Raw genomic sequence first — 22,006 nt, forward strand, 5'->3', positions numbered from 1 at the left:
AGAGAAAATAATGTAGATAAGACTTTTATTTATATTTTTTTTTCTTTACTCTTTATTGACTTTAAATATTTATTACTCTCTCCGTATCTGAATAGAGTCATATTTAGTTATGACACGAATTTTAAGAAATATAAAGAAAAAGTGAGTTGAATATATGTCTCATTTATATATATTAGTTTTAAAATAAAATGTGAGTGGAATGAGTTGGTAGAATGTGGCTATTTATAATTTATGCTAAAAGTGAAATAAGACTTTTATTGTTGGACGGACCGAAATGGTAAAATAAGATTTATTATGGAACGAAGGGAGTATTATTTTTTTTAAAATTAATAAAAATATTATATGTTAATCTCACTACATAGTATATTCAGGTTTGGCCCATATTTATAGCCAAGGTGGGCCCAAATTTTCAGCCCAGAGACATTTTACACAGATTCTTTTAATATTAAAATTTATTTGATTGAATTTCACTTACTAGAAGTATCCAATGCTGTAAATTTACGTCTTCATCAGCTGTTGATCGAAGTCGACTGGAGAGAATTAGGCGTTTGGATCGGAGATGAGTTATCAGAAAGTGCCGCACGAAGATTACCCTCCTCCAGGTCAATTTTCTTCAATTCCATAAAAAATTGATGTTTTGATTTCAATTTCTGTTTCAATTTCAATTTTAATTTCAACCAACAATGCGTTTCGCTCGAAATTGATTGATTGAAAGTTGCACAATTGATCGAAATTGTGTTGCTCGATTATTCAGGGTACGGGACGGTGTACCCTCCGCCGTCGGCGTATCCGTCCGCGCCACCCCAGCCACCGCCAGCGGGGTATCCGTATCCTCCTCCGTCACCGCACGAGGGTTATCCATATCCGCCTCCGTCACCGCACGAGGGATTTCCGTACCCGCCTCCGCCTCCGCCGCACCAGCACGGTGGTGGATATCAAGGATATTTCAATCATGGATCTCCGCCTCCTCCGCCTTCCTACCACGTTCACCATTGTGATCACGATGATGGTTCCTCCTTTTTCCGAGGCTGGTATGTTGATTCTGAATTTTCTATCTACTTTTGTGTCTAAGATTTAGGGTTGGATCAATTTGTGATTGTGATTGTATGTTCATGTTGTATGAGTGAACTGTTCCAGCTAAGTTAATCTAGGTTATTGGAATTTATTTGAGCCTCAGAATGTGCAAAAAAAAGATGAAAGGTAGTGTTATACAGTGTACAATATTTGGTTGAGGGACTCTTGATATTTTCAGATGAACTTAGTATGACCTTGGGATAATTGTTTAATGGCCTTTGAAATACTTTTAAACTCATCGAGCATTGTGATTCTTTCCTGTATAGTTTAGTATGAACTAGCTTTCTGAGCTTTGTTTGATGGCCATTATCTAGTAGATAACTAAGTGAACTGATTTTGGTTGGATACAATTCATTGATAATAATCTGGTTCATGGTTTAATGCTGGTGGTACTAAATTCTCTGAGTATTTATTCTTGAGGATGATGTGGCACTATAGAGAACTAGTAATAATCTGGTTCATGGTTTAATGCTTGATGTACTAAATTCTTCAAGTATTTATTCTTGGGGATGATGGGGCTGTAGAGAACTGATAATCTGGTTCATGAGTCAATGCTGGTAGTACTAATTCTTAGGGATGATGGGGTACTCTAGAGAACTAATGCGAGTGGCTTGTGAAGGATTCAATCATGAGGATATACCGATATAGTGTGTTTTATGAACCGTTTGATCACATTGTCTTGGAGAAGAGTAAACCTCATCGAGATTCAAACTGTTACTTTCATCACATTGCCTTTTGTGCTCAAATGTTTTCAAGAATATAATTCTGTTCAGCCATGCTACTCTTTAATACAATCCTTGCTTGGAAATTAATCAAATAAGGTTATGAATATTGCTTGATATGTGAAATGTTGCTACCACCAGTTTACAATCTTAGTCATCTGACTAGTTACTAGTAGCTTTTTTTTAATCTTTATTTTGTGTAATTAGTCTACCCTTTCTTAGCCACTCAAAAGCACCTTAAGCAAATCTTAATTGTGAAGGTGATTCGTTTAATGTGCAGTCTTGCTGCCCTTTGTTGCTGTTGCGTACTGGAAGAATGCTGCTTCTGAGTGATGGACTTAACTGTGCAAGACGAGGACCTCATGAAAATACTATTATTTGTTTTATGACAATGTCTACTCGTATAATTCTTGTCATTAAGTTAACTAAGCTGTATTTGTAATCTTGGCAATATGCAAGTACTGTTGAATTGGATTCTGGACGTATAGAACCTCGTGGAATTACAATTGGATTGTCTTCTCGTGTAGTTCTTGGTTTGTGGATGTTTCACTTACCATTTTTTCTTACCACTTTTTCTGTTTATTCATCCATAAAAAAGATAAGAAATTAAGAGTTAGAAAAAAATTAGGCGTGCTTATAATTGCAGTGCACTAGGCACATCAGGATACAAGCAAGTGTATAAATAGAGAGAGAGATATTGAGGTGAGAAGTAGTGGATATAAGCGAAAGCAAGATACATAGTTTGAAGTCAAATGAATATCCCCCTCCATATATAACAACAATAAGCCATCAGTGAACTAGCAAATGCATAAACAGGTGGGGTCTAAATTAACAACCTAGAGCTAAATAATACATACGAGCCAACAGCTCCGGCTGCTGCATTTACAACGTCCAAACAAAATCCGGGGCATCCTTCCGAGGCCCGACAAGCGTCCGGTACAAGTACATCTTCTCGACTCTATGCCTATCATCATAGGTGGCCTCACCGTCCCCCTCACCAGCCTCGTTGATTATCTCAACATTGAGCCGCGGCATCTTCTCAGCCAGAGTCTTGCATCCTCCGAGGGTCACTTCGCATGAGGACATCCAAAGGGATCGCATTGTTTCATACTTCCCCATGTCCGATAAAAGTGCCATGTTACCAAACGGGCTGTCTCTGATCTCTAGCTTCTTCAGTTTCTTGCACCCGTTGAGCACGTAGAGCATCCCTTTATCGCTGTCACCAGCAAACGCGATAGAGAGCATTTCAAGCTGCTCAGCATACATGCCTATGTAAAGAAAGACTTGATCCGTCAGAAGGCCTGAGACTGATAGCCGTGTCAGGCGCTTGCATGACTGGACAATCGCCCCAAAACCTTCATCGAGTGGTTGGTTGGTTGCAGCATCTGGTACAATTGGGTTAAGGGTGCACAACCGGAAACGTATGAAGTTAGGGCAGTTTTTGGCTACTGTGATGAGGGCAGCATTGGTCATCTGCTGACAGAAGTACAAGATTGAGTTCAGTTTCGGGCATCCAGCTGATATAGCAACGAGCCCTTCTTCCGTTACAGCTGTATTTCCCACGCCATAGAGGTCAGATGGGAAGACTCTCAACTCCTGTAGCTCCTTGCATGTGTTGGCCACGACACCAAGTCCTTTATCTCCAATGGTATCTAAAATCTGTGTAGTTAAAGTCCAACCTCAATTAATCACAGGGAAAGAAAAGAGAAACAAGTAGCTACAACGAAACAAGCTCAACAGGAATTGGAAAACAAACCCAGAGCCGCTCTATTTTCTTGCAGTGACAGATTAGCTTTATAAGCTCATTACTGAAGATTCCAGGGGCGTAACTCAAGTTCAACGAGGTCAAATTGGTGCAGATTGGGTAGATGGCAGGCAAGCAGCGTCCATTAACATCCAGAAACCCTGACAAGCTTCTAATTGAATGACAATTCTTCATAGCATTTGTCAGTTTGACATAAGTCTCCGAGTCCGGATCATGGGTGAAGGAGCCAGTGCCCAAATCACTCAACTGAGGAGCTCGCACCAAAATCTTCGGCAGAACCTCCAGAGGCACTGTGTGGTTCAGTCTTAGACTCCTAAGGTTGGGACATCTTGCAACCAGTCTCTCGAGAGCAGCAACGTTAACCTCTCCCTTGAGGCATGCAAAATTTAACGAGACCAAAGAGGTACAGCTCTCGGGAAAACACTTGAGCCACTGGCCCTTGCGATCATCAACTTCATTTTCCTGCAGATCGAGCTCCCTGAGAAACCTGTCGTGAAAGATTGAGTCATCAACAACCGAGAAGCAATATCCTCGAACTAACAGAGGAACAACTTGAGTGTATAAACAACTAAAAACCTGACTCCACATATTACACGAGGTGTTAGTTTAGTGTGATAAGATCGAGTTTTTGAAGGATTAAACAAGTCCAAAACTAACCATACCATAAATGTAAATGGACATTACGATTTTATGGATTGGACCACTCAAAGCAAACACTCCTATGACCACAAATCTAATCCACCACAAACCTTCAATTGACAAAATTGTGATTCTTATTAAGAAAGAGATTCAAACTCGTACCATCCACAATCGTCACAAAATTTATTCCATGCCAAAATCACCAACAGCATAACAGATCAACTACAAAGTTCAGCATAAAAAAACTCAGGCCCACAAATTCCAATTGCTCAAAGCAGCAAGAAAAATACTCCAGAGCATAAAAACCAAGAACTTGATTGAAATCATACTAACTATCCACAATCATGACCATATTTATATTCCACACTAAACAAGTACAGTAACTTATACCATAAAAGCCAAGAACTTGATTGTAATTATACTAGTACCATGATCATGACCATATTCATATTCCACACCAAACCAAAATCACCATAAGCATAACAGAACAACTAACTACAAGTTCAGCATGAAAAGAAATAACTCAAGCCCAGCTTGTTCCAATTGCTCAAACCAGCAAGAAAACAACTGTATACCATGAAAGCTCACAATTTAATTTAATCCAAAAAATACCAAATTTCCCCCGATAGCACAAAATAGCAAGTCAACTACCACACAGCCGAAAGGGAATAAAGAAGTTAATCGAATTCATGAAAACCAAAAATCACACCTGCAATTAGATGCAATGGCAGCAAGACCATCGGTAGTGAACCCTTCACAGCTGACCAAAACCAAAGACTTGAAATTGGGGAAAGATTTCGCAAGCAGCTCGAGGCTCTCATCCGACACCACCATCCTCTTCAACCTCAGCTCCTCTAGATTGATTCCGCTCTTGGCAATCGCCTCGATCCAAGGGTACACGTGGCCGCCCCAGCCCTCAGGCACCAGATTGAAATCCGCGAAATGAGGCTTCCCTTTCAGTGTCAACGATCGGAGCCGCGGAAACCTAGCAATCAACCGCTCCGGATTCACGGCGTAGCAGTTGCCGATGAACACCTTCTCGCGGCTGAATCGCTCCACGCTGTACCACGATTTGCACACCAGCGACACCGCATTCCGGTCGCGGTGGGAGGTCAGGAAATCGAACACGTGTTCGAGCACTTCCTCCGGGAAGTAATTCATCACGCTCTGAAACTGAAACAGACACATCCTCTGATTTTTTCGATGAAGAACCCTAATTTTTCGGATCTGAAATTGGCGGTGATTCGGCGGATAGGAAGGTGGAATCTCACAGCAACAAACAGATCTGAGAAGCTGAGAAAGAGGAAATTGAAGAAATCAACTGTTTTGGGAGGTTGAAAAGGGGAATAGAGTTGAAAAACTATAAGATAATGGAAAGAGAGATTATTCTGAGCTCACTTATCACCATCATCATCCAAAAATCAAAAGGTGATGATTACTAAGTTGAACAGAGAGAAAAAAAAAAATCAAAAGGTAAAAAATCTCGATAGAGCAAGATCTTCAACACCAAATCCAACTGCCGATTGGAAAAAAAACTTCCCCAATTAATCGATTTATGTAACAAAAGGATCCAAAATGAATTGGAACTGAAAAAAGGAAAACCTAGATCCAGCAATTAATTGAGTTTGTAGAGCAAAAAAAATCTATCCTCATCTCCATCTCTCTCTCTCTAACCCCATTCAGTCATGTTGAAGGGGTAAAGCTGAAACAACACTCTCTCAGCTCATCATCAGACAAAAGAAAGGGAGAAGGGGGGAGCTTAACTATGGTTAGGTAGATGAACGGCTGGCATGGAAGGAAGATGGAATCTTGACCGTAGAAAGGGCATGTGTCTTCTTTTCTCTGGTTTCGATGTGCAATCCCCTCTGCCAAAACGTCCTCATGGAATTGGGAACTCCATTTTCCACTTTGGCGATAACGTTGTTGTTTCGCACGCGCCCAGACACTCCCATGTGGGGGATCTCCTTCAATCGCCGCGCGAGTGCCGATATTTTTCGTACGCGAGCGCGTGTCGTGTGGTGTATGCTTTTTTCTTCTGATTTTTTTTTTGTGTGTCACCCATTTTTTCCGAGGTCTCAGTATTGTTTTGTTTGTTTAATACTCCCTCCGTCCCACATTAGGAGTCATTTATTATTATGGCTCGGATTTTAAGAAAGAGTTGAAGTGTGTAATAAATAAAGTGAGATGGTAGAGTGTATAATAAATGAAGTGGGATGGTAGAGTGGATTGAAGGTGGGTCTCTTTTGACTTTTGATTTTTATTTTGATTTATTTTAATGTAGATAATGACATTTTTATGTAATTTTGATGAAGAATGGGGTAAAATTCTATGACCAAATATGTAAAATTCTAAAAGTGACTCTTAAACTGGGACGGACTTTTATGACAAAAAGTGACTATTAATCTGGAACGGAGGGAGTATTTTTTTTTGGGCAGGGTCGAAATATTGAATGATTGAATAAGCATTTATTATTGATTTGAAGGATTTTGAGATCTATTATTCGAAATAAAAATCAATTATTGGCAAAAATTTTAAGTTTTGATCAATATTAGAATTTTTAAAAATATTAGTTACTCCATATTATAATTTTAATTGTAGTATATTTAATTGCCTCAGTGGCATAAAATTCTAGCTAGATACATATATAAAAACAAACGATTTGACTAAGTAGATGTATTAAAATTATCTAAATGTTTTGTTTCTATCAGTCACATCAGCACAATTTTTTCTAAATTTGAGATTATGCGACAATTGAAAAAAAATGTAATTGGCAAATAACTAATTTAACTATGTAATGCGGCAAGATAATTAAGTAGCTGCCATGTTGGAAATAATAAAGGTGCTGGACGTTGGAATCATATGAATTTTACAACCTAATCGTAGTAATGCTTTATTTAATTTAATTGGGACGAAATATGGTGCGAAAATTGTCAAACAAAATGAAATTTAGGAGTTATTTAAGCATAATTATACACGTGTATGCAACAAATAAGAGTTTGAAGTCTACACGAAATACAATTATGGGGCCATTATTTTAAACGAACAAAGAAACTGGGGAGGTGCATGACACTTTTCATACAAAATACGAGTATATTATTAGCAGTACTTGATTTAAAATAGAGAAAAAAGGTGAGTGGGAGGTTTATGGGCTGGCAAAACTTGTCTAGCATGGGAATTAAAAATAAGAAAATCATTAATCCATAATTTGATGTATTTGACTTGGATTAGTTGGTTTAAGTTTCCATCAATGTTTTTTTAGTTATTACCTAATATTTATTTTATAATCTATTTCTATTGTGTGATTTTACCAACAGTGACCATGGATCTTTTTCACATTATCAATTCATATTGTGAATGACACTAATGAGGGTAAAAGTTTAAATCCGTACTTTTAATGCGTAATTGTATACAGTTCAAAAAATATGAAATACAACTAGTAAGTATTAGACTATACTTAAATCCAAATCAATAAGACAAATGAAAAAAACACCAAAATTAGGAGTAACTAAATTAACTATAAATCGACCAAACTTTGAATTATTTTGGCAATTTATTCAAAATAAAAGACTAAATTAGTGGTGCATGTGATTACAAGAAGAAAATAATTGAGAAAAGAAAGGCATCTAAAAATAATGATGATAAATAGAGGCCATCATTTGCGAGAATTGCTCCCCACATGTGACCAACCAACCGTATAGTGTCGCAATCTGAGCTCACAGCCAAGAACCTAAATGCCAAACCATTTCGATGTAGTACGTTCATTCTACTAGGCTACATATTCAAATCATTTATCTAAATTTTCAATTTGTATTTCTTATAAAATCATCTTCATATTTTTGCGATGAGGAACATGACAAATTCATATATATAGCATTACTCACCAGGACCAAAAGGAGAATTCAGCCGAGGTTAATTTGACGCATTCAATTTAGGGACTGGTTGCATTATAGCATCCTCATCTGTGCTCTTAGCTAAGAGCACGGAGGTAGACTCGGACCCACTTTTACTCCTTGTCCTTAGCTAAGAGCACAACACCCACATCCGTGCTTTTAGCTAAGGACAAGCTCAAGGGTCTCACCATTCTATTATTCAATTTAAATACTCCAATTACTAAAAACATTTTTACATTATAAAAAATACACTAAAAAAAATTACATAATTAAAATCCTAAAAAATAAAATTTACGAAAAAAAATTGAAAAATAAATTAAAAGTGGGTAGAAAACGGATATAATTTTTTGGGAAGTGGGAAAATATTTTTTTATTATTTAAAAATATTTTTTTAATTAATTTTGATTTTTTTAAAAATAAAAAATAAAAAAATTGAATATAAGCCATTGGCCAATCAGAGAGCGTCACGTAAGGGTGCTCAGCGGCATGGACGGACAGCTCCCATCAGCGGACAACCTCGTCCTTGCCGCTGGCCAGGACGGACGGACGAGTTTTTTTCAACCGCTGCGGATGCTCTTAGAACTGTGTGGCCTGAAACCGGGCTCACGGGCTGAGCTGAAATCAGCATACTGGCTCTACTGGTTCGGTTCTGGAATTGACGGCTTCCCTGCTCCAATTTTGAGCATAGAATGTCACATAAACAACTGCATATATAATCTTTAGGATCACAAACTACAATAATTCCAACCGTTACTCCCCCTAATACTAGAAAATCAAACTCTATATAATTCAAATAAATCCTATCCTCACTGCAATTCATGCCCTCCTAGCGAATGATCAAGAAAGAGCATCACATTGAACAACAAAGTTCGATATAATTGGCATAAAACGATTATAGCCTGTGCGCTGCAACATGTCCAAGACACTAAAGCCACATAGGTTGAGGACCATCCAACCATGGATTTTGTGCAATGGTCCATCCGTAGCAGCCACCCCCAACCTACGTATCTAACGCACAGCCTCAACTAAAACTACATATAGAGTTGCGCGCAAGAAAAACTCCATGTCGAGGTGATGGAGAAAACACATAGACATAAAAAAAATGGAATATTACCAAATAGCACTAGAAACACAATACAAGCTGAAGATATGATATGTAGTTTGTTCCTGCGATTATCAGCAGCTAATGAGTAATGAGTAAATTTAAGGATTCAATTTTTGCCTCCATCACCAAGAAGAGTTCTGCAGAGGTAAAGCAGTAGCAATTAGTGTTCAAAGATAGTTTGCAGGCAAATAAATGCAGAACTATTGCAATAGCACAGCCCATATGGGTAATCAAGTGTCAACATAATGGGAAATTGCTCCTATACTGTCTACATCCATGCTGCAAAGAAATTTAATTTTGTCAAAGAGAGCTTTCATCCAATCTATTGGAAAAACATGATCTTAACGCAATAGTTACAAAGAACAACAGATCATGTCATGTCAATTGCATTAGAAACATCATGTTTTATGAAGAAAACCCATCCTAAAGTAATTAGCTCAAAAACTACTTTATATCTATGGCTCAACATAAGGAACCCACCCTTATATCATACTGATGAGGCCACACCTAAACAAAACTTCTGATTTAATATAAATATTGATACCACAACATACTTGAGCATCGTGAGAACCCCCTTAAGTAGCTAATGCATGGCCAGACACAAGCGCGCTGCGGCCCCCCAAAATTAAGCTGTGTGGCCAGGCGATGACAAATGAATTACAATTTGCACTGCAAAACCTACACATCTTCATTTAAATCCATGATATCAATAATCCCTGCAAACAATAACATCAAGTTCCATTTCGCTGCCAACCCACTTTTGACAACATTTAAAAACTAATCATCTTGGCCTTCATATTCAAGTATTCTGGATGCCTCAAACAAGAAGTCAAAGCTGATCTTGTAAGTGAACTGGAAGAAGAAGTAGTGTATTGGCACACCATAGAGTTGTTGGAGCCATTTCTGGGCATGGGCAATCAGCCATCAATTATCATAAAAGCTCACTCCAAAGACGCATAACATCAAAACTGGAGCGTGACAGATACCCCTGTGCAGCTTGCTTAATTGCTTGGCCAACTGCAGGGTGTCTAAAATATTTGAAGCATTGTTGAAACAAATATGCACATGAATATCATCACACAACCCATTAAAAAACAAACCTTAGCATCAGGCACCTGTAATATCAAATACCAACAAAATTCATCAACACAGTCATCAAATGGTTGCATCCAGCAAGACACCACCACCAACTCAAAACAGGTTGGAGATGTTGTCACTCCCACCCCCTCTCCCAATATTTTCTTTGTAAGACAAATTTGAACCATGTTATAGCATCAAGGACAACTCAACCATGGTAAAATTCAAGGCAATTCTAACAGAGGGATTAACAAAACGACAGAGGAAAGGATGAAATGCAATGCTAGTAATGAAGGAGGAAAGTAGATTTGATAGTGATTGGCAGACTCAATAGCCATCATCATTGAGTGTGTTCTTCTTTGGTCAAGAGACATACCAATAACCCAATCACAATTCACTAGAGCATAAAGGATTCCAGAAACTATTACTGAATAGAAAAAAAGGAGTTGATACAAGAACACTACATCTGTTTACTTTCCACAAAGAGCTAGCAGCCACAGCAAAAGAGCAGGTGTGTGAAGTTACTGTAAACTACTGCCCTATGATCTTCTAGTACTAGTATCCTATAATTCCATTTCCCATAACTTCATCTCAAAGTCTTATAAGGTCACCAGAATTTGATCTCTTCTTAAGATATCAAATGACACCATTATATTTCCAACATAAAATAAGAAAAGTAAAACTACTACTACTACTACTACTACTTTTCATTCTAATCAGCACACCACATACGATTTTAGGGTGATTTCTTTCATGTTTACTATACTAGCATTTAATGTAGTGGAGTATCTCATAACCTTCATAGACTGCATCATAAAACTAGGATATATCCTCAACCTGATGCCTTCAATCTATTAACACATGCCACAGCATTGCAAGGTATCAAAAGATAATATGAAGTAGCGCACAAAATAATCAACTTAACCGGAAAATTGCTAAAATTCTGAACAAATTATATACAGCTAAATAACGAGTGATACGAATCCTGCAAATAACGACTGAAAATTGAGCATTTACGAATAACTTCCATGAAATTGAGCGAATCTCATAGTAAATTACAAATACACAAATCACGAGTGATACGAATCCTGCAAATGATAGCATTTACTGATGGAAGCTAACGATCATAAGCTCCAAACTCAGAGCCTATCATCATTCATCACACGCAACACAAATGGTTTCATAAATCGTAATACAGACTCAAATCAATACAACATTACCTCGAATTCCCGCTCGTGAGCACAGCAACTCCAACAGTAGCTCAACAAATATAGCGGATTGAATGCGAGAGTGTTAGCTTGTTTCGCAATAATCGAATGAAAAAAGTAGTACTAACAGAAATTTATGGGCTTAGATTAGTTCTCAGCTCATCAATTGAGTTGGGCCTATTGTATTGCGCAGCCCAACAATTCACATATTCAGACTCTAACTTTCTTCTACTATACTCATAACTATGGAAATGCTATACTCATTTTTACTTTAATATTCCTATATAATAACCATGATTACGACAGATTAAAATATAACATCAACCTACAGTAATTCTTATAAAATCATCGTTTATATCGTTATAGTATGAATTTATAATTTCGTGCAAATCATGTAATGTACGGGCATAGTAGTTAAAATTAATTACTACTATTTCCACATTTTTATATAAAAAGTGCAATTTCGTGCAAATCATAGGAGTAGTAATTAAAAGTGGACCAATATTAACCCTACACATCATTCTAAATGTGGATTTCATAATCCATTAACACTCATTTTACTACATTTTCCTTCACTCTCTCTTACTTTTCCCATCTCTTACTTTACCAATTATACATTAAAATAAAATCTGTATCATTCACAATCTTATCTATTTTTTGTGGACGGAGAGAGTATAAGAAAGGTGTCATACTTAAAAATGCCTATTTTCCACATTTTTTTATATAGTATTTCCATAGCTATACCAAAATGCTAAAATGGAGAATTAACTATTAAATCTAAATAAACCCTGTCCTGCACTGTGCAGTAGCTCACTACCACTAGTAACTGTCAAGATTATGAATCACTCCATTAGAATAAAGTAATGTACACACATGTTTGTTGAATACTTTGGGTGACATCACTTTCTTAGTACTTTGACTTTAGAGTTGTAGCAGTACTAAGTAGTAGTATTTTAATAATTTGTGTAAGAAGATGTGAGTGAAAAAAGAATAAAATAATATTCAGGTGATGTATGGTGTAGAGGTGTTGTGGACGTGGCAACCACACAGCTGACGGTGGTGCATGCCCGAGAGAAATGCAGTGATGATGCTATATCAACAAGAGAGAAAGAGCTCTAATGTCTAATCTTCAATCTTTTTGTGTCTCAATTATAACCAGAGAGAAGCAAAGTAACGCCATTGAATTCATCAGAGCTTTATCAACACCTGGACCTCCTCCTCTCCCCCCACCCCATTTCCATTCGTCACTCTCTTTAATAACTCCAACTCTCAACTGTGGTTAAAAATCAAATCTTGAAATTTCACCATGAATGAAGCTTGCACAAGTGTCATCCTTGCTAAATTTAGAACATTTCCTGCCTTTATAAGATCCCCACCTCCCCAACTCTCCTTCACCATTCCCTCTCTCTCTCTCTCTCTCTCTCTACAAAGGCAAAAAAGGAGATTTTCATGGAGAGAAACGGCAATGCGGCTGAGGGAGGAAGCAGGAGGGGCCGGGGCCGAGGCCGAGGCCGCCGGGCTGATCTTTTGGCGGGCCCGGTGCAGAGAGGGCCCAGAATGGTGCGGGCCAGGCGGGCCAGCCTCCAGGGCCTCGCCATGCCCGGAGTGCACGTGCCGCCTCTGCCTGTCGCACGTGTGAGTTTTTTTAAACCCTTTTTTTTTTTTTTTACCATTATGGGGTGATTTTTTCTTGGTTTACTAATGTTCATCTTTACAGACTCAATTCTCCATAACAGGAAATGAAAAACAAAACGCAGCCAATTTTCTCCCGTATTTTTATGTGATTTAAACAATAACAATAACATCAACATGGATCGTTGAAACCACAATTTTGCACCCAAATTTTAACAACTGTTTTAAAAAAATATAAAGAATGAATAAGGGATGATTTTCAATTGATCTACAAATTTACCCGTCGCGTTCAACTTTGGAATAAATTAGCTTTGAATTAAATTATGAGACAAAAAAGTGAATTTAATTTTTCAAAATTTACAAATTTTGGATCTATTTTGGTTGGGAGCACAGAAATTTGTAAATGTTTTCGTTTGTTAGCTAACCACTTTTTTTGCACTTTGTCTACACAAGACGGTGAAGGCTGGACTTTTCCTAATTTATTTATGGCTGATTTTGTAACTGAAAAATTATAAAACAAATGGATTAAAAGTTATTGGTTTTGAAAATTTAAATTATGTATAGACTATAGTACATGTGTATACTATTTTAAAATTATATATTACATCGATGTCCTGCCTTGATAAAAACATGTTAATTTGAATAGCTGAGTCATTTTATTTAATGCAGGTATAGATAAAAACAAATGGCCAGCTAGTCAAGAACAAAGCATGCTATGTAATTCAGTAGACACATAAAATTACTATGTTTATGTGTATGTTTCTAATTAATGTGTTAATCTGAGTTACTATTAGTGCATGTTAATTCAAGCATGAAGGGTAAAGTTTCCAGATATTGATTAGCTTAAGAAGAACGTGATAATTTATGTAGAATGTTAATAGCATGCCATGGATGTGATAATAGTCGGGTGTTTTAATTATGTCTTTATTGTGTATGTGTGTCTAAACATAATTTTTATTATAACGAACTCTGGTGGTTAATAACGAACGACCGTTGGAGTAACTGGATTCATGCTACAATGGACATTATCCAATTATGTACGCCTCTAGCTAGGTCTAGTCAATGTTTGCGGATTTGCCAGCCTTGTAGTTTGTGTATGACACATCAACAGATAAAATGCACTATATGTTTGTAGAATAACAATATGTAAACTTATATATGCATCCCTAAATCTAGTAGAAGTTCGAATATTTGGTGGCTCACGTCATCAAATCTAGCATATGATTGTTTGGTCTCTGAAAGCAAATCTATATATGCATCACTAGATCTAATAAAAAAGTGTTCAAATGTGTCGGCATTGACATTCGTGCGCGAAACGGCAGTAGATCTAGCGTATGATTGTATTTGTACATTAGTTAAAAGTTGACTGTATATATGTCACTAGATGTAGTAAATGTTCGTTAGTGTTTTGGCCTTGTTGTTTGTGGATCACATGACTTAAGAAAATCTAGGGTATGCTTGTACATTAGTTTAGAATTACTTATATCAACGTCATGTTTTTGTAAATGATTGTGGATTTGTCGGCCTGGTTGTTTGTGCATCACATGTCGGTGGATCTAGATCTAATCATCCTATGCGTTTACATAGTTAACCAGTATATACGTCAATACACGTAATAAATTTTTGTAGATTTGTCGGTCTTGTTGTTTGTAGATCACAAGTCAGTAGATCTTATGTACGCTCGTACATTAGCTATATATACACCAATAGATATAGTAAATTTTCTAGATTTGTCGGCCTTGTTTGTAGATCACACGTCAATAGATCTTATTTGCGTGTACAATATTATCCTAGATCTTATATATGTGTACAATATTATCCTTTATATCCCTACACCTAGTAGGCGCTTGCAGATTCATTTGCCTTGATGACATGTTAATAGATTTAACGTATGCGTGTACATTAATTAAAGGTGAACCTACATATGCATTGCTAAATATCTATTCTAATTATTATCATGAAAATGTGTATATTTCAATTTTTTTTATAGGTCTAAAATATCATTACTTATAATTTAATAATTTGATACTATATATATATTCATATTTAGATACTATCTAGACATGTTTGTTTTGGTAAAAAAAAATAAGAATCCTTTGTATCTAAAGTTCCTTAAAATTATGATTTCTTTTATCAATTATTGACATATATTATTGAACATGCGCCATACGTACCATTTATCTAGTTTATAAAAGTCGAATATTCGCCGGTCTATATATTCAAGCATAACATCTCAGCATACCTAACATACACTTGTACATTAGTTAAAATTTATGTGTATATATGCCACTAAAATACATGTAAATTTTAACTGACGGTTCGAACTAATGCTTATATATATGCGTCACTAGAACTAGTAAATGCTTGCGGGAAGGTCTCACATGGTCTGGACTGGTTTTTGTCGAGTTTTCCATGATTTTATAGGCCTATTTCTATGCCTCTTTGTCCAATATCTTTACTATATATGGTATAACTTAGGTTAACAAGATCTTGATTAATACAATAATATGTTTGTATGTGTATATATGCAATCATCGAATCTTTCTGTTAACAAGTAATAGATGCATCTATTTTCCGATCCTGGAGTAATGATGCATCTGTTTTTCGATCCTCATTACAACGGTTGTTAACCTATCTATACGCACTTAATTATATGTAGTTAGTTAATTCTTGTAGATTTGTTACATTAAGACAGTTTGGATTGTTTTCTAATGTTTTCAGGAAATTGATGTCTCAAAACTTGCGTATCTTTTCAATAAGCAGCTAAGGAACAGCGACGTAGGCGTCCTGAGAAGGATGATCCTTCCAAAGGTCCGTAGCTTTAATCTTGCTCGTTGTTACGTTATGCGCACTAATCGATTAAATCCTAGTCGTCTCACAGTGTAACGGCTTCATGCATTGTTTCTCCTCTAATTTGTATTGTTACATTATCCAAGTAAATGTTATTCGACATTTGATTAACTAGTTCACAAATTTCAGAAAGAAGCTGAGAAATATCTTCCTATCCTTCAATCCAAAGAAGGAATTGCGATTAGCATGCTTGACATGGATGGAATTCACGAGTGGTGGTTCAAGTACAGGTTAGAATCGAACATATTCTCGTAAACAACTTATTTTCTCATCCAACATATATACTTGTAAGGCTGTAGTTCTTTAAATTCTTGTTGAGATCCTAGATGTTTGAAGAACATAGGAAAAGAAAATGAATCAAACAGGAAACTGGTGTTTTCATGGTTTGTATAAGTAGGCTGCCAAAATTGCCTAATTATTCCACTGTATTTGCTTTCTCTCAAGAAAAAGATCCCTATTAGCTTAAAGCATAGTCATTAAATCTTACACAATATCTTAACTTGTCATATCAAGTCAAGCAAACCATTTTCGCGTGATTTATGGCATTGAAACACAAAGGATTGTCTCATTTTCAAGTTTATTTGCGTCTTTTTTTCACTTGGTTTATGACATCATCCGACACAGATTCTGGCCGAACAACAGCAGTCGGATGTATGTGCTCGAGTACACCGGTATGAACACCTCTAACCAACTTGCATCATTTGCTTCCTTCAAGTTTGTTTGCTCCTTAAATCTATATAATGTGGTGGCAAATCTTCTTAGGGGAATTTGTGCACGCGCATGGTTTGGTAACCAACGACTTCATTCTCGTCTACCAGAACGTCGAAGACGGAAGATATGTAAGCAAAGATTTGCATATGCATGGATGATTCACATTCATGTTCGATATAAAAAATGGTAACTTTGCATAATATTGCAGATCATTGAGGCAAGAAAGAAAGGGCAAGATCTTGCACCGAGGATGTCCGACAATCTCGCGATGACTGGAGCAGCACCCGAGCTGGACCTCCTCGAACTCCCTGATCTAGATTACACCGAGATGGTGTATGCGTATGACAACGAGTTCTTGGACGACTCTCCCCTCGACTACACGGGGGACTCTATCAACTTACCAAACCTCGGATCGGACTCCTCTTCCGAAGCCAAAAATGATGAAGACTTCGACTCCGACTTCGGATTGTGAAAGATATTGAAACTTTTGGTTTGGAAAGAAGTATGTGGGATGGGGTAAGTATTGGTTACGTACACATAAATAAATACATAAAGGTAGAAGGAAAAGTAAGGTACCATCATATTCCTGTGTTTTCTATTGAATGAACTTAAATTGTCTTTATACATATCTATCTGAACTTTGTTGTTACTTGGCCTTCTAGTCGAATTTAGGAAAAAAGTTTGCCAATGGGAATCACGCAAAATCAAATGGCATGTTCAATAGATTGATCACGCCAATCCAATTGGGTGTTTCAAACACGGAACGTCTTAATCCATCCCAAAAATCAACAATCAATCCATCTCTGATTCATGCCATTTTCGAAGGCGCTGTTGCACGCCAATCCAATTGGCATTGCCATTATTCATTTTTCCTTGTAAAGGAATGAAAAAGGAAAAAAAAAAAAAGGATTTTTCAAATTGAAATTTTACTATTGATCCTCACTATTATGTGAGTAGGCGGTTTAGCCAACAGCTTTAATCATTTTTAAATAATGACTTGAAATTCGCAAATCGTTTTAAATGAGAACTACCGTAAAAAATGCCCAATAATCAAATAAAAAGGCTGTAACTATGATAACTATAAAATGCCCAAAAATGCCCACCAATTATGAAATCACAAATAACAAACAAAATAAAACAATCAAAAACTCGTATTCTCAGTGATGAGGATCATCTTATAGTTATTTGTCTCAGGAAAAAATATAAGGTTGCAGTGGCTAAGTTTGAACCCTCCATACATTTTGCCGATTATTTTAAATTTTGCAGGGAGGCACTTTCACAAATCCTATTGCGGCATCTAGTTCTACAAGTTTGCAAATATGCAAAGTACTCCAATCAGCCAAAAGCATTAGAAAAAAAAAAACCGTCGAAAGTTCAATAAACCCGAAAGAATACTCCCGATGTCTTGATGGCGAGCAAAGTTCAATTTTATGATGAATTTATGTAACTTGTTCTACGCCTTAATAGGCTCGGCTGCAGGAGCAGCCCCACCGGTCGTTGGCCTGAAAGTTTTGAAAAACAAATGTCAGCGACGAATGTGGGGAGTTAGTTGGGTCATAATGTAACAGCACCGAAAATATACTTACAGGCCAACAAAAACTTTGAAAGCATCATAGATACCCCACTGGGCTCCGGTGAGAGTTCCAATCATGACAATACGAAGAGGAAGTCCTCGGGTGAATAGACCCACGACCCCTATCTTCTTTACAGCCTTTAGAAACAAAATAACAAACAAGAATATAAGGGAATGAAACACATAAATGACAGCTTAAATGTTTTGTTGAGTGGAAAAATCACAGGAAACAAGAACACTTACATCACCAACAGTTGCACCCTTGGCATTGTTGAGGAAAGAGACGAGGTTGTCAGCTGGATGTGATACAATGGCACATAACACACCAGCAATGTATCCACCACCGAAACTCACACCAAGCTGGAGGGGCTTGCTGCATTCGTTTTTAGGTGTGGGGATAGCATGCTTGTAGATCATCTCCACAATAGTCTCGAAGGACGCAAACTTCATCATTGTGTCTGCAGGTTAAAACATTAGCTGTCAGGTGAGATGAAATTTCTTACACGAAGCAGAATAGGGATGAAGATGACACGAACTGGTATATGTATAGACCAAATCAGTTGACAGGCAACAAATCCAGTCTATGATGGTCAACAAGAACATGTTTTTTTCCTTCAATTTAAGGACATCCAGCCTGGGATGCACAAAGTGAGTGTGTCACCCTAATACCAATCACCACTTACACACAAAGCACATAATAAAGGGTGAATGATCACACTGTTCTTGTAGAAAGCAGTTTACCATCTTTACGAAAGACTTACTTATTCCTAGTAGCACCCTATCAAACAATGTTTATAATAACAGATAAAGTACCAGCAGAAGAAATAAATAAGAGGTCCAGAACTTACATGGAATTTGACGCCCCCAGAGAGGAACCAGGCCCTTGTACAGTCTGCAAGGGTTGACAAATTATGACTAACATAACTTCATATCAAGCTATAGGTCAAAACAAAAGCATAAGTTATCTAACATACCCTAGAGCTCCTTCGGATCTCACAAACTTGGGAAATCCATCAGACAGACCTCTAGCAAATCCAGGCTGAGTCTGAACCCGAACCTTCACAGCTTCCATAGGGCAAAGGGCAACATCGGCAATCAACTCAGCAGATGCAGAGCCAGCAAGATAGATGAGAGTCTTGTACTTAGCTGCATTTTCTGGTCCAGCAAGGTCGGAATAGTACTTCTTAAAGAATTCATAGAATCCAAACTTGCATGCACCCTGAGCGCTGTAACCTAGGAGAGTAGGTACCCAGCCCCTGAAGAAACCTTTAACTCCCTGCTCCTTTAGTAGCACTCCAAAACCTGATGAGATGCTCTTGTACTTGGCGGGATCAATCTGGCAACATAAACAACATAGACTTAGTTTAGACTTGAGTTCGGGCTGCCTAATGCCCCATCACCAACCTATCAGCAGACACTTTTCCTGTTATTTATTTTGCAAGATCAATCACTTTCCTTCCATCATACTCAAACACAAAATTCTGTATGATATATCTTCATCAAAATATCAGAGAATATTCTTCATTAAATAAAATGATGAAAAACAAATGAGCTACTCGTGTTTCTGATTTCAGAATTCATCATATTTGGTAAACATCCACAAAATTCCGGAGTGTCTGACACTCAAATCTTCACGAAGATACCATAGAATGTGGTTTGCTATAAATGGATCAGAAATCAAATGAGTTATTAACATGTCTGATTTCAATAAACATCACATGTTTCTGATCTAACAAAATCAACTTATATAGTTCAATTATCATCATGATTCAGATGAGAAAACACAGAGTCGAACATAGTAACATCAATAGATAAGAAGCGGGTTCTAGATCATGAAACTAGGCGTGGTTGATTCATCAACAGTTTCAACAAACCTTGAATTTAGATTACAACAACAGCAACGATCATAAATAAAAACAGAGAGCACATAGATCTAATCAACAAACTAGTCAACACAAGTAAATGGCAAAAGGATTCGTCAGCAACGAGAATACACATAGTCAAATACATCTTCTGCAAGATATACGACACAATCGGAACAACAATGAAGTAAAACGAAGCTAGGAAGAACAGATCTATACCTGCATATTACATTTGACGAGATCGAGAGGAGTGACAGCCATGTGAGTAAGGCCGCAGCTGAGAATTCCACCAACCGTACAGGCGGCGTAGAACTGAGAAGAATACATCTCGATCTTCCCTGGCTCGCTCGGCGCCTGAATCATGAATCCGCCGCTGGGAGAGGAAGCCGCCGCCGCCGGCGTAGAGGAAGGCGATGCCATTTTATGGAGATTTAGGGGTTTGGAGGTGAAAGAGGAGCTGTAGAGATAGGACGGGATGAGAGACTGGCGGTCGGAGGAGAAAGCCATGGGCGGCGGTTCTAAGGCGGCTCCTCCGGGAAGGGTAGTAGAGTTTTTTCCGATTGAAGAAAACCAAAAGCAGAAAGCGCAGCAGTGTTATTGGGAAAAGGAAATCATGCGTAATTTATATACGAGCTAGGAATGTGAGATTTGCCCTATATCCGCGTTTACTATAATGCACCGGTCGTTTTGACTTGCCTAAAGCTAAATACGGAGATTATGATGGGTAGTATAGTCATTATACCTTGTCCATACACTTTTAATTTTAAATCATAATTTTTAGTTATATTTAGCCTATCAAATAAGTTTTGATACTCCCCCCATGATGGAGGAGTTTCTTTTCAGCACGGGAATTAAGAAAAATTGTATTAGGTGAATTAAGCAAAGGGAGAATAAAGTGAAAAATGAAAAAGGTAGAAGGATGAAGATAGAAAAAAGTAGAAGAGCATCCACTATAGGAGAGTCGCGGCTCGTGGCTCGGGCGTGGCCCGGCCGCGGCTCCCTATTAGTGCGAAACATGGGCGTTTGTGGCGGGGGGGGGGGGTGCCCACGAGAGCGCCACTCGCGTGGCCCGGCCGCGGCTCTCCTATTGCAGCGGCCACGAGCTGCGGCTCTCCCTATTTTCAATTTTTTTTTCTTAATTCTCTAAATATACTCATTTTTTTACCCCATTCCTACACAAATTCTTTAAATATGCCTATTTTTAATTAAAATATACACAAATAAAAAAATAAATTATTTGATGGCTTAGGCATGTCCACCATAGTGTAAAACATGGGCGTTGGTGACCCCGCCACGATTTTGTGGCTTGGCCCGGCCAACTATAGTGGACACCCTAAAGTAGGTGTGGAAAAATGTGTTGACTTTTACTAAAAAGAGAAATGACTCTATTACTATGGAACGTACCAAAATGATAAAATGACTTTATTACTACGTATGGAGGGAATATTTAATAACATCACAATTTTTCTTATAATGTTAACATCGAAATTAATATAATATGACAACAAAATCATATATTGACATATATAACAACAAATATGATACTATATTGTATTGTTATTATGTCATGTGATTTTGTCATATTAGTTTCAGTTTTGATCCGCACGGGACGAAATATTAACTAAATTTTTATGATTCAAATGGTAAGTATCTCCAATTAATAATCTATATTTTCAATAGTATTTTTTTCTTTCAGTAAGTGAATATTATTAAAATTTTAAGTAAATGTCCTCTATTTGAAATTGCATTAACAATAACAAAATTTGCCAAAACACATTCCCTCAAAAAATACCAGAACACATGTAAATATAGCTTAATTAATTTGCCAAGAAATACTTTCATTAAATTAGTAAAATAGAAAAAGGTCAAACTAATTGGTTTATTATCAGTTAAAGATG

General features: G+C 37.2%; 4 protein-coding genes and 1 long non-coding RNA gene across 5 annotated transcripts; 2 read left to right on the forward strand and 3 right to left on the reverse strand.

Moving 5' to 3' along the window:
- Positions 1-445: 445 nt before the first annotated feature.
- On the forward strand, positions 446-2,322 carry LOC125218228 (proline-rich family protein). The gene is made up of 3 exons (XM_048119862.1): positions 446-602; positions 755-1,031; positions 2,077-2,322. Exons 1-3 carry the CDS (start codon positions 560-562, stop codon positions 2,123-2,125), a joined length of 369 nt encoding a protein of 122 aa, XP_047975819.1. The 5' UTR covers positions 446-559; the 3' UTR covers positions 2,126-2,322.
- Positions 2,323-2,493: 171 nt separating this feature from the next.
- LOC125218227 (protein AUXIN SIGNALING F-BOX 2-like) lies at positions 2,494-6,046 on the reverse strand. The gene is made up of 3 exons (XM_048119861.2): positions 4,910-6,046; positions 3,553-4,048; positions 2,494-3,455 (listed from the first exon to the last, which is right to left on the reverse strand). Exons 1-3 carry the CDS (start codon positions 5,386-5,388, stop codon positions 2,679-2,681), a joined length of 1,752 nt encoding a protein of 583 aa, XP_047975818.2. The 5' UTR covers positions 5,389-6,046; the 3' UTR covers positions 2,494-2,678.
- A 1,703-nt stretch (positions 6,047-7,749) lies between these two features.
- Positions 7,750-11,565, reverse strand: LOC125185420 (uncharacterized). The gene is made up of 3 exons (XR_016130532.1): positions 9,750-11,565; positions 9,205-9,332; positions 7,750-8,757 (listed from the first exon to the last, which is right to left on the reverse strand). It is a non-coding gene; the product is annotated as an uncharacterized LOC125185420 (long non-coding RNA).
- Positions 11,566-12,776: 1,211 nt separating this feature from the next.
- LOC125222690 (B3 domain-containing protein LFL1-like) lies at positions 12,777-17,295 on the forward strand. Its single transcript, XM_048125445.2, has 6 exons — positions 12,777-13,115; positions 15,834-15,923; positions 16,092-16,192; positions 16,587-16,633; positions 16,725-16,801; positions 16,882-17,295. Exons 1-6 carry the CDS (start codon positions 12,930-12,932, stop codon positions 17,143-17,145), a joined length of 765 nt encoding a protein of 254 aa, XP_047981402.1. The 5' UTR covers positions 12,777-12,929; the 3' UTR covers positions 17,146-17,295.
- Positions 17,296-17,806: 511 nt separating this feature from the next.
- On the reverse strand, positions 17,807-20,711 carry PHT3;1 (phosphate transporter 3;1). The gene is made up of 6 exons (XM_048125444.2): positions 20,328-20,711; positions 19,221-19,582; positions 19,095-19,138; positions 18,490-18,704; positions 18,260-18,384; positions 17,807-18,175 (listed from the first exon to the last, which is right to left on the reverse strand). Exons 1-6 carry the CDS (start codon positions 20,613-20,615, stop codon positions 18,127-18,129), a joined length of 1,083 nt encoding a protein of 360 aa, XP_047981401.1. The 5' UTR covers positions 20,616-20,711; the 3' UTR covers positions 17,807-18,126.
- Positions 20,712-22,006: the final 1,295 nt, after the last annotated feature.

The sequence above is a fragment of the Salvia hispanica genome, chromosome 1 (genome assembly GCF_029641045.1).
Source record: "Salvia hispanica isolate PSC_SH4W2 chromosome 1, Shi_PSC_v1, whole genome shotgun sequence".
NCBI classification, from domain to species: domain Eukaryota; kingdom Viridiplantae; phylum Streptophyta; class Magnoliopsida; order Lamiales; family Lamiaceae; genus Salvia; species Salvia hispanica.

Coding starts and splice junctions, on each gene's coding strand:
- LOC125218227 (XM_048119861.2), bottom strand. CDS start 5,388: ATGTGTCTGTTTCAGTTTCAGAGCGTGATGAATTACTTCCCGGAGGAA. Junction 4,049..4,909: donor GCCATTGCATCTAATTGCAG/GTGTGATTTTTG, acceptor CTTTCACGACAG/GTTTCTCAGGGAGCTCGATC. Junction 3,456..3,552: donor AGAAAATAGAGCGGCTCTGG/GTTTGTTTTCCA, acceptor TTAACTACACAG/ATTTTAGATACCATTGGAGA.
- LOC125222690 (XM_048125445.2), top strand. CDS start 12,930: ATGGAGAGAAACGGCAATGCGGCTGAGGGAGGAAGCAGGAGGGGCCGG. Junction 13,116..15,833: donor CGCCTCTGCCTGTCGCACGT/GTGAGTTTTTTT, acceptor TAATGTTTTCAG/GAAATTGATGTCTCAAAACT. Junction 16,193..16,586: donor GAGTGGTGGTTCAAGTACAG/GTTAGAATCGAA, acceptor CATCCGACACAG/ATTCTGGCCGAACAACAGCA.
- LOC125218228 (XM_048119862.1), top strand. CDS start 560: ATGAGTTATCAGAAAGTGCCGCACGAAGATTACCCTCCTCCAG. Junction 603..754: donor CGAAGATTACCCTCCTCCAG/GTCAATTTTCTT, acceptor TCGATTATTCAG/GGTACGGGACGGTGTACCCT. Junction 1,032..2,076: donor TCCTCCTTTTTCCGAGGCTG/GTATGTTGATTC, acceptor TTTAATGTGCAG/TCTTGCTGCCCTTTGTTGCT.